Source organism: Oryx dammah, unplaced genomic scaffold (assembly GCF_014754425.2).
Source record: "Oryx dammah isolate SB20612 unplaced genomic scaffold, SCBI_Odam_1.1 HiC_scaffold_17, whole genome shotgun sequence".
Taxonomy (NCBI): Eukaryota; Metazoa; Chordata; class Mammalia; order Artiodactyla; family Bovidae; genus Oryx; species Oryx dammah.
Genome location: NW_024070201.1, coordinates 41,992,611 through 42,005,349, shown reverse-complemented (window position 1 = coordinate 42,005,349; position 12,739 = coordinate 41,992,611). Strand labels below are relative to the sequence as shown.

The following is a 12,739-nucleotide window of genomic DNA, read 5'->3' as shown; positions in this document are numbered from 1 at the left end:
AATGTTTTGTTCATCTTGTTGCCCAAGATGTTGTCTGGTATAGTAACCTTTTTTGTTGAGATGCTCAATAAACTCCTGGTGCATTGAAAAAAAAAAAAGACTAATCAGTGTTATTAAAAAATATTTTCAAAGCAAGCTTAAGCAAGACAAGTAGCTGAGTCCATTTTCTGAAGCAATGCTGAGCAAGACTCAGGAATTTACACCCTTTGAACAGTATGAGGATGGCTCACGTGCATGTGCAATCAGAGGCCAGGATAATGCAATTTACATCTACAGAATTTTCCTGAATTAACAAATCAGCAATCATTTCCCGTAAGACAGAAACTCAGAAAGTATCTAAGAATCAATATGATCTACTCCTTAACCCTGTCTGCTGGGTATCAATGCAGAGCCTCTCTCCTCCGGATCTACTTGCCTTTGCCTTGCTTCGTGGTAATGCAGCTGGACCTGTCAAAGTTTTTTTTCTTTGCCAGCTGGCACAATATATTAAGCTTTGTCAGTTGGGACACTACAGTATGAACTGGTCTTTTTTTCCTGGTTCTGGTGTGCTCTTTCCTTCTTGTTCCTGCTAGTTGTGTGTGGGACACCCAGATGCGCTCGCCACTTCGCAAGTTTCAGCGGTGCCCCAGAGGTGGCGGCTTCCTAGCAAGCCTTGTGAGGACTCCAGTAGGCACTATCCTGCTTTCCAGTCCAAGCCTGTGCCCCCTCAGTGAACTTCACTTCAGTGTCATCTAGCAGTCACAGCAATGCCTCTCCAACAAGATCTGAATCCCAGTCTTGTTGGAGTGTGGCCCTCTCCAAATTTGCTCCTTTTGTGGGTATTCTGCCTGAACCTTAGACAAGCTGCTCCCTTTATCTGCTATTTCTGTATTCTTTAAAATCCTCTGTACTTCTTAGTAGTTAATCCTCTATTACTACTTAACAACTCCTTACATTAAAATTTTCTTGCTCATATTACTGTTATGGTTTCTGGCTTCTGACTAGACCTTGAGTAATTCATGCCCAAATTAAACCAAAACAAACCAAGTAAAATCAAGCCAAGCCAACAATAAAGAATTAAATCTATAAACTCATCATAAAATGTAAGTCTGTATTATTAAATTTGATAACACAGAGAAAAGCATGGCACGCATCCTTGCTTGTTAACTAACTGCATTAAACACATGCATACAAACAAACAAAAAACACAGTGTAATGCTTTTGCACTGTGTAAACTGAGCTAAGCTAGAACTATATTTCCCAGAACCCTCTTTGCCCCATGAGTCCAGGTTAGGGTTAACGACAGAGAAATGTGTCTAAGATTTGGAAGGCAAAAATGAAGCAGTGGCCACTACACTCTGAAGGTCAGTGCTGTATCTCATACACTTTTATAACTAATCTGCTGGATCATCTTAATGTGTGGGAAGAACCAGGCTCACATTTCTGCCAGTTCCTATTGGATCTCTTCCATAGCTACTCCTACTCGGAGCTAGGCACATGTATAGCCCAATGGCCAACAACGTGGCTTCTTTTTCAGGTCACCTCCTTCCCTGAGGTTGGAGGACATGAGAGACATACACAGATTTTACTTTGCCCTTGTTCTTCCCTCTGTCATGCCCAGCACTTCTTCCTGACTGCTGCCCTGATGACCTACAGTGACATCGGGCCAACAGGTAGACCCTTATTTGAAGCTTTCCATAAACTTCTCCAGCTTCTATAACAATATAAAAGCTGGTCCCTACAATAGATTCCTTACTTCCTATCACTCATGGTGTTCTTGCTTGATGACCAAACTCTCGCTAATACACACTGTAAAACAGGTTAATAATCCAGCTTAAAAAAAGTCTTCAGTAGTTTGGATTTCTTGAGCAATTGAGTTTCTACTGTTGGTTCTTATTTTCCCTACATTTCTTCTTACTTTTTAAATGTAGATATTATACAGAAATAAATATCTGAGATGTTAAAGTGGGAAAATTTTTAAATGCTGTTTTCTTTAACAAATGCCCATGTGAGGGCCCATATGAAGGCTAGTTAGAAGAAAGTTTTCTGGTTACTCTGGGATATGGAGACAAATTTCCTTGGTGGTTTAAGACACAGGAGAGCCTGACCTATTTTTGTAACATTGTTCTTCATGTTAGGAGAGGAATAAGATGAAGAACCACTAAGCAGAGTTCAGAGAAGAATGGTATGTATGCAGTTAAAAAGTAGAGTGGGCCTGGAGACCAGTTAAGGGAAAACCAAAAGATAATGCCCAAGCTCCAGCTAGTTGTCATTAGTTTCTAAAGCCAAATTCATTTGATTAAAATTTTTGAGATTTGTCCTTGTTTCCTGAGGATGCTCAGTATGACCTGTCAGATCTCAGAAGTGTGAGTGTCATAAATTTCATTTTCTGTTTTTGAAGAGGATAGGAAGGTAAGGAGGAAGAAAAAGGAATATGCAGTGACTTAGCAGCAGAGAAAGGACTCTTGATTATGGAGAATGTTTGGGTTAAGACTTAACTCAGAGACTGTGGACAAACCATTTGAAGTAAAGTTTTATAAAAATTGGTCATATCAAGAAATATTTATTGAGCACATACTAAGTGCAGGAAGAGGACTAGACTTTATCAGTCAGAAATGGTGGATGAAACAAAAAGGATAGGCAGAACAAAAAGAGCAAGAGAATCTGCCAGCATCTAAGGGCATGGATCATTTTTATGAAACTGCTAAAACACTTTATCTGATGCCTAGTTAGTTCTCCACTAAAACAGATCTGGGAATATCTGATAATCTCTCTTGACTCAGTGTCCATGAAACAGGGAGTAGCTTAAGCTAGAATTCCTTCCACAACACCTGTCTGAAGTCCTGGGCTTCCTGAGGCTAACTGCACATAGCTGGCTGCCACAGGTTTCTTGTTTCCTATTGTATATTTCAGACGGACGTAATCAATGTGCTCTTCAGAGTGTGGCTACGTAACTCCTTACAAGTCTTCACAGGAAAAGAAAGAATAAGAACTTGCTGGATTGTTTGCCATAAGAATCAATCTCTTTGAAAGGCATGGACAGGAGAACCACAATATGTGATAGAATTAAGAAAAGCACTGAACACTCCAGAAAATTTTAAGAAGGTTCACAGAAGTTGCCAGTGAAGTTTATCTCTAATTTCTGCCTTACATTTATTTATCTAGCATGTTCATTTGTTTATTCACTCATTCAGCAGAAACTTATTGATTAACAATGGGATATAGCAATGAATAAGACAGATAATATATAATACATATAATAATATCCCACCAAATTTGTTTTCTTTGGTGGTAGAGAGCAGTCAAATATAAACTGAACAATACATAATTTCAGGTTATTAAGTTGCTCTAAAGAACAATGAAGTAGGGATAGAGTGGTGGGGTTGTATCTTAGGAGATAATTTAACATGTATTTCATTTTTTACACATAGTATGCAACAAATGTTATAATAAATATAACCACAGATGTGTCTTAGATATAGTCAGGAGATGGGACTGATGTAGTTCCATGATAAACCAAGCTGAATACATTTATATAAATCAAAATGACTTACATATAGACCATTAAAACTTACCCTATAGAAAGCACTAGTCAGAGGGAGTAATGCTGCAGCAATGTTATATTCTTCTAAACTGGAACAATCCTTAAAGAAAACAAAGAGAAATGAGCATTATTAGGACATTTATCAGAAATCACAAATATATGGAAACAAAAACCTATGATACATTATTTGCTGTACTAAGGGGTCTTTACTTTTATTCTAAATTATTAAGACTTACCTAGATAATTGTGAAAAAAGAGCTGGAAAAAAAATACTGTCCTAAAGCACATTCTTTTGATGTAAAAATACATTTGAGAAAGATATTTTCATACACTATTGGTGAGTAGCTACTTTTACTTTCCTGTTTATGTTCACAGCTGTGCAATTTGTCCAAAAAAATTTGGAGGGGGTTTAAATATATTTAATTATTGCATTTCACTGAAGCAAAGATACACCTTTTCCCTCCACATTTTAACTTCTCTAAGACTGAGATGTATGTTATAATTGAAATAGTGTATTTTTTCTTAGTGTTACCTATGAAGAGTTTGCATGTAAAATTTTATTATGGATCAGGCAAGAAATATCAATGATGCCAAAACCCTTTGGGTGAAATTCTGGGGAATGGGAAAGTCAGGGAATCTCAGTGGGAATGTAAAATGGTGCAGCTGCTAGGAAAATGGAGAGAGGAATGAGGAGAAGCAGCTAAAGACAGAAACCTGGGGAAAATATATGCTTATATAGAAGGAATAAAGGAAAATCAAGATGGGAAAGAAATTAGAAGAAAGCAATACTATAGATGTGAGGTTTTCCAGGTGGTACTAGTGGTAAAGAATTTACCTGCCAATGCAGGAGACGCAAGAGACACAGGTTCGATCCCTGGGTCAGGAAGATCCCCTGGAGTAGGAAATGGCACCCCACTCCAATATTCTTGCCTGGAAAATTCCATGGGCAAAGGAGTCAGGCGGGCTAGAGTGATGGGGCCACAAAGGGTCAGACGCAACTGAGCACAATACTATAGATGTCAGGAGAAGAAATGACCAATGGTGTTGAAGACTTCATGAAATTCAGTAAAATGAAGATTGAGAAAAAGCCAAGAAACTTGTGAATCAAAGAGGTTACTGGTGACACGATGAGGGTCTAAGTGAGTAGAGTAAAACAAAGGCCCCCAGTGTAAATGCTCATAGCTATAAAGGGGAGGAAGCTGAGGAAGAGTTATGACATCCAAATGGGTGGCTGAATGAATCTTGGTAGTACTGAGCCAGATGAATACTTACATTCTATGTAATCCTTTGATTCTGTAAGAATTAGAAGGGACCCACGCACACCAAGGAGGAAAATCCAAGGGAGAGAGAGTTGAAAAAGAAAGGTCACTGGTAGAACAAGGTCTCTGAGATATGGCTGCTAATCAATGTGGCTCCTATTTCTAAGGGGGAAACATCTCATTTCCATAAAAAGCAAACAAACAGAATTTATATTAACCATCAGGACCCATGAATACACCACCAGAGATAACATATTAGGAGAGAGCAGCTTGGTTTTACAAAGAAGACGCAGGTTTATCTAAGAAGTTTCTATGAGGGCAGTGGGCAGTGTCCTTACTGTTGTGCAAACACTAGTTGTTTTTGTTTTTTTTGAATTGGAGGATAAGTACTTTACAATATGGTGATGGTTTCTGCCATGCATCAACATGAGCCACAGGCAAGCACACGTTCCCTTCCTCTTAAACCTCCTTCCCAGCTCCCTCCTTATCCCACCCGCCTAGGTTGTCACAGCTTTGGGTTTCCTGCATCATACAGCATATTCCCACTGGCTCTCTATTTTACATATGGTAATGTATATGTTTTAATACTACTCTCTCAGGTCATCCCACTATCTTCCTCACCCACAGTGACTGAAAGTCTATTCTTTATGTCTGTCTCCTTTGCTGCCCTGCAAATAAGAAGGCAGTCATTACTTTGGAATCACATTTATGTTTTTATTTTAAAATAAAGGCAGGCTGGGAAAACTGGATATCCAAATGAAAAATGAAACTAGACTTCTATCTTATACCATACACAAAAATCAACTCAAACTGGATTAAAGACTTGAATACAAGACCTGAAGCAATGAAACTCCTAGGAGAAAACACAGGTGGTAAGTTCCTGGACATTATTCTTGGCAATCATTTTTCAGATGTGACACTTAAAGCAAAGGCAACAAAAGCAAATATAAACAAATGATTGAGAACACGTGTACACCTGTGGCAGATTCATGTTGATATATGGCAAAACCAATGCAGTATTATAAAGTAAAATAAAAATAAAATAAACAAATGGGGCTACATCGAACTAAAAAGTTTCTGCACATCAGAGAAAACCATCAACAAAATGAAAAGGCAACCTATGCAACAGGGGAAAATATTTGCAAATCATAAATCCAATAAAGGGTTCCTAGCCAAAATATTCAAGGACCTCATACAACTCAGGAGCAAAAAAGACCAAATAACTCAATTAAAAAACAGGCAAAGTAACTGAACATTTTTTTCAAAGACATAGACATGGCCAACAGGTACATGAAAAGGTACTCCATATTGTTAATAATCAGAGAAATGCAAATGAAAACCACAGTGAGCTGTAACTTCATTATTAGAATGGCTATTATGCAGAGTACATTATGAGAAACGCTGGGCTGGAGGAAGCACAAGCTAGAATCAAGATTGCCAGGAGAAATATCAATAACCTCAGATATGCAGATAACACCACCCTTATGGCAGAAAGTGAAGAGGAACTAAAAAGCCTCTTGATGAAAGTGAAAGAGGAGAGTGAAAAAGTTGGCGTAAAGCTCAACATTCAGAAAACGAAGATCATGGCATCTGGTCCCATCACTTCATGGCAAATAGATGGGGAAACAATGCAGACAGTGGCTGACTTTATTTTTCTGGGCTCTAAAATCACTGCAGATGGTGACTGCAGCCATGAAATTAAAAGACGCTTACTCCTTGGAGGGAAAGTTACAACCAACCTAGACAGCATATTAAAAAGCAGAGACATCGTTAATAAAGGTCTGCTAGTCAAGGCTATGGTTTTTCCAGTGGTCATGTATGGATGTGACAGTTGGCCTATAAAGAAAGCTGAGTGCCAAAGAAATGATGTTTTTGAAATGTGGTGCTGGAGAAGACTCTTGAGAGTCCCTTGGACTGAAAGGAGATCCAACCATCCATCCTAAAGGAGATCAGTCCTAGGTGTTCTTTGGTAGGACTGATTTTGAAGCTGAAACTCCAATATTTTGGCCACCTGCTGCGAAGAACTGACCCATTTGAAAAGACCCTGATGCTGGGAAACATTGAGGGCAGGAGGAGAAGCGGACGACAGAGGATGAGATGGTTGGATGGCATCACCGACTCGATGGACATGGGTTTGGGTGGACTCTGGGACTTGGTGATGGACAGGGAGGCCTGGCGTGCTATGGTTCATGGGGTCGCAAAGAGTAGGACACGACTGAGTGACTGAACTGAATTACCAAAAAGACAAGAAAAAATTGCTGAGGAGGATGTAGAGAAAAGGGAATCCTTGCACACTGTTGGCAGGAAAGTAAACTAGTACAGTCGCTATGGAAAACAACTGGAGGTTCCTTAAGTAACTAAAAATAAAACTATCATATGATCTAAGAATCCCACTTCTGGGTATATATACAATGCAAAGAAAAAGTTCCTTAAGTAACTAAAAATAAAACTATCATATGATCCAAGAATCCCACTTCTGGGTATATATACAATGCAACGAAAATCATCTTCTTACAGAGAATTCTGTACTCCCATGTTCATTGCAGAATTATTCACAATACCCAAGGTGTGGAAGCAACCTAAGTATCCATCAAAGAATGAATGTATAAAGAAAATGTAGTTTATATATGCAATATTGTTCAGCCTTATAAAGAAAAAAAATCCTGCCACTTGGAACAACATGGATGAACGTAGAGGTTATTATGGTTAAGTGAAATAAACCAGGCAAAGAAAGACAAATACTGCATGGTATCACTTACAGGTGTAGTCTTAAAAAAAAAGTAGAACTAAGAAAGAGTAGAATGGTGGTTGCCAGGGGCTGGGGTATGGAAGAAATGGGAAGATGCTGGTAAAAGAGTACCTATAAGATGAATAAGGTTTGAGAATCTAATGTATAACATAGTGACTATAATACTGTTATATAATTAAAATTTGCTAAGAAAGTAGAATTTAAGTGTTCTCACCCTCCCCAGAAAGGTAAATCTGCAAGGTGATGGATGTGTTAATTAATTCGATTGTGGGAATCCTTTTACAATGTATGGTATTTTAAATCATCATCATGGTGGACGCTTTAAATACATTACAAATTTACTTGCTGATTATACTTCAGTAAAACTGGAAAAAATACAGAGGCCATGTAGGAAAACACCACATCCTCTTCCTGTTCTGTCATCTCCATGGATTTTGTAATCCCAGAATACAGCAAAAGTGTGAATCATCTTTTTTCTTCCTAACTTATTCCTCATTCTCTTGCTTAGGACACTGTTATGTGCAAGAATGTCATCCCCTGTGTCCTAGCACATCTGAGTTTCTTTAACAGAAATGCCTTGCATGTTTCTGAAGACTGTCATGAGGCCCAAGGCAATAAAGTTCAACAGACTTGAGCTGTAATCTTCTCCTAAGGAAATGATTGGGATGCCAAGATGCCTTTTGACTTTGATTTCACAGCAGGGCTTCATTTGTAATGATGCTGTCCAAACTTTAAATGACAACAGCTGTGATATGAAGTCCCACACAGTCATTTATACAAATTTCCCACAAATTAAAAAAAATTAAACAATGGGGAATTTCAATCCATGACCAATTAGCAGGGAACAGGCAATCATAAAACATTTAGAAGCTATTTATTATCTTACAAAATGTTTACACATTGTAGTGCATGTCTCAAACCTGAGCGCCAGTCAAATGCTGATTGCAAAATATAAATATAAAATTCTTTGTAAATCACGTTAGAGACATTCTAAGTTAATTAGATTGAAAAATGGAAAAATTTTGAAACAAGAAGTACAATCATTGACATAGCAATAGCATTTTGGCATAGTGCAGTTATCTGTTGGGGAATCAGTTCGTAAATACACATCCTGAAGTCCCCTGTGTTTTGGCCACATAATAGCAAAGTAGTTATAGGCATACCAGGCAGTTTATAAGCCTGCAAGGACTTGAATGCCTATACATGTTTTATTTTGAACTTTGCTATGTGGTTTACCTTTAATTTTCCTCCTACAATTGAAGAGTGAACCTTGCAATCTTAATTTCTCATTACCCTCAATTATTTCATATTTGGATTTGCATACCTTTGGAACTGTTATAACCAGCATTCCAGTTTTCATAAAACTTTGGAATCTCTCAAAAATGATATATGTAAACATTAAAAGAAAAAAATAAGGCCAAAAGGCATGATGTCTTACAAAACTTTTTTTGAGTTTGGATTAGACATAGCTCAGAAAAAAAATTTTTTTGAGTTGTCCAAAACACTGAGAACATTTGTATCTTCTACATAGAGACAAAAATTAAAACTACCAAAGCCAAAAATACCTCTGTATATCATATTACTTTCCTGCTCAAAAATGTCAGCTATGTTCTAACCATTACAGGATAATGAGCAAAGTCTTTTGCTAACCTTGTAAGACCTCTGGTGTGGACCAATCTCCACACTTAACCAACCATATGGCCCTCCAGTTATAAGCCACAGCTCTAGTCAGTCTGCTTTTTTTTGTCATCTTCTATTCCACATCACCAACTCAACAGACATGAATTTGAGCAAACTCCGGGAGACTGTGGAGGGCAAAGGAGTCCATGGGGCCATAAAGAGTTGGACGTCTTAATGACTGAACAACAACAAACAATTACACATTATAACTACTCGTATCACACCTAATGCCTCTAGAATACCACCCATGCCTTGCTTCATCATTTACACGCCTCCTCATTGGCACCTCCACATGAATGCCCTCAGGTTTGTCCACCCTTTCCAGGTACAGGGTGTGCTTGCATGCTAAGTTGCTTCAGTTGTGTCTGACTCTTTGGACCCTATGGACTGTAGCCCACCAGGCTGTCCGTGGGACTCTCCAGGCAAGAATACTGGAGTGGGTTGCCATGCCCTCCTTCAGAGGATCTTCCCCACCCAGGAATTGAACCTGGGTCTCCCGCGTCTCCCACACTGGCAGGCAGGTTCTTTACCACTAGCCCCACCTAGGAAGCCCTGTAAGTACAGTGCTAAGTACAAAGTAAGCAGTGAGACTCTTGTTGTTTCAGCCTCAGCTTATATTTTAATGCTCAATCAGCTAATAAAACCACTGAGAATGTATCACAATTTTGAACACTATGGTTATTTAATATGTACCTTCAGTCCTACTCAGACAGAGATGAATGCTAGACTTGACAAATACTATCAAGTCTTAAGTTTCTGAGTGAACGGTGCACGTCTGCTTCAGTTTTATGTGTCTGGAAACTAGGACAGTGCACCTGACATAGAGCAATAATAGCTAACATTTATTAAGTGCTTACTAAGTATTAATAGCAAACATTTTCAGTTTGGACACACAAAAATTATTTCATTTAATTTTTACAACATCTCTAGGAGGTAGACACTAGAATTGGGTCCATTTTGTTTAGGAAGGAACTAGTTTCTAGAGGTTAAATAATTGCACAAACAACAGAGGAAGAATTCAGACCCAGCAGTCTCACTCCAATGTTTACGCTTTAAAGCTCTATGTCCTGTTGCCTCTCAAATGCAATAAAGTATAGAACTGAATATGAAAATGGCATCTGTGAAACACATAATTCAGGCAAAAGAAGAAAATTTCCACTAATTATAATCTCTTCAAAAGAGGCTGAAACTATATTACAACTGTGAAAACCAATTGAAAATTTAAAATGTGATTGCTAAAATTAAAATGCAAAGGAAGTGCTGGAAGTTAATTTTTACCCCCCATAGTATCCATTTATTTCATCTCTGTCTTGATAATTTCTTTTAAAATTAAGAAATACAGAGAATCAAGCCAAAGCTTCTAAAATATGCCTAATAGGAGTGCTGGAAGTAGAGGACAAAGCAGGAAGAAGTAAAAGAAATAATAAAAAGAATTTAGCCTTCATATGCTAAGAGTTCAGGAAGCATGAAACAGGAAAAATGAAAAAAAGTATTTGGTAGGATGAATAAAATGTGGTATACTGATACAAAAGAATACTACATAAAAGTGAAAATAAATTATGGTTATATCCAATATCATGGATTAATCTCCCAGACAAAATTGTGATCCAAAGAATCAAGGCAAAAGGAATAATCACCACCATTTCATCATCATCATCAAATTAGTCACTACTAAAACACACATCCAATTTAACACTGCTGTACTTTTTTTTTTTTAACTTTTTATTTTGTATTGAGGTATAACCAAAGGACAGGGAAGCCTGGTGTGCTACAGTCCATGGGGTCGCAGAGTCCAAACACAATTTAGCAATTGAAAAATAATAGCTAATTAACAAACAATGGTGTGTTAATTTCAGGTGAATAGCAAAGGGACTCAGCCTTTCAAATACCTGTGTCCATTCTCTGAAATACACTTTCATATTAACATTGGCCTCTACCTCTATTCACCCCATCAAACACAGCAATGTAAACATGTAAACAATATAGGATTTCATAAAGTCTACCAAAGCAATGTCAAAGAATTGCTTGTATCAAATCATACTGACAAACGAAAATCTAACAAAATTAGATCAAGTGAAAAAAAGATCACTGGTTAGGATGATTTTATGCTAAGTGTTTTAAAATAATAAGATTTGCTGTCAGAGGATTAAGAGAGTCCCTTAAGAATAATTGTGAAGGCTTTAAATATTTTTTCAAAAAGGATCATCTTTGGGATAGTGCTGTAAAAGCCAAACATAAAGTAAGTCATGATGCAATTTTGTTGGAAAATAATTTTAAATACTTTTGCCTCCCCCAAGGAAAGTGAGATTCATTTGGTTCTAAAAGTATCAGCACATGGTAAAAATAACTTGAATATTTGTTAAAATAGAATTTTACATTTCTTCTTTTAAATATAATATATCAAATGCTTCCTCCACTATTTGGTATGAAACTTTAGTTCCTATTTTAAATGGATTTACTGGTGGTAACAGTGAAAATTAGTTCCACTCTTAATGATTTAATGGATGCAGGAGTGATGGTCTCTGTCATAGCTCTATTTAATTCTCCAGTCTTCTGTCTGCAGAAACCAGACAGACGCAAAAGTATAAAAGTAGACTACAACAAATTCAACCATGAGGAAGCTCCCATGGCAGTTATATAATAAAGACACGTTGTCTTTGCTACTGCAGATTATGGTGGCAGGAATGTTGCATGTAGCCAATGATTTGGTGAATAAATTCTATCTCTATCACAGAGGAGGATCTGAAAAGAGTCTGTATTTACATGAAACGGACAATGGTAATTAAGTACTTACAATTTTGCCTCAGGGATATATTAATTAAATTCCCCTCCCATCCAAATTTGGTTGGAAGAAACTTGGACATTAAATGTCACCTAGAACATTATGCTGATCTACTGCATTGATGACACCACGCTAATCAGGCTGGATGAGCTAGAAGTGGCCACCATGTTGGAAATCTTGGTGAGACAAGCACTGCAGAAGATGGGAGATAAACATTATAAAGGTTCTGGCCTGCTGGGACATCTCATTCAAAGAAAACGGACAATTTGTTGCATCTTGTATCTCTCATCATGAGGAAATGAGGAAGGAAGCACAAATTCTGGTAGGCCTCTTATGGCTATGATGAAAGCATATTTCACGTCTGGGACTCCTGTACAGGCTCACACCAGGTGACACAGAAAGTCGCCAGCTCTGAACAGAACTCTGAACCAGGACCCAGAACAAGAAAGGGCTCTGTAGCAGATCCAAGAATTAAGAAGCCCTGCTTACTACCACAATCAGTGACCCACTTAGAGAATTTGCACTTTGCATGGCTATAACGTTGAGCTGTACAAGGTTACAGATTCTATTCCCCAGAGGAGGGACAAATTTTACTAGGGGACAAAACAAGAATCTCATTACTCTGTAAACTACAGCTGTTGCCAAGGAACTGGCAGACAAGAGGAGCCATCATCTTGGCAAGAAAAACCCCAAAAAACTGAACCTGAATGCCAGGGAGGTAGGGCTAATGTCATACAGGGGGAGCA

General features: G+C 37.9%; 1 protein-coding gene across 2 annotated transcripts in view; it reads right to left on the bottom strand.

Moving 5' to 3' along the window:
* Positions 1-12,739, bottom strand: part of SBF2 (SET binding factor 2) — a 488,940-nt gene that overhangs the window by 125,031 nt on the left and 351,170 nt on the right. For both annotated transcript variants that reach the window (XM_040258399.1, XM_040258400.1), the window contains exon 17: positions 3,555-3,623. In XM_040258399.1, the coding sequence (XP_040114333.1) occupies positions 3,555-3,623 (69 nt within the window). The remainder of the gene's footprint in view (positions 1-3,554; positions 3,624-12,739) is intronic.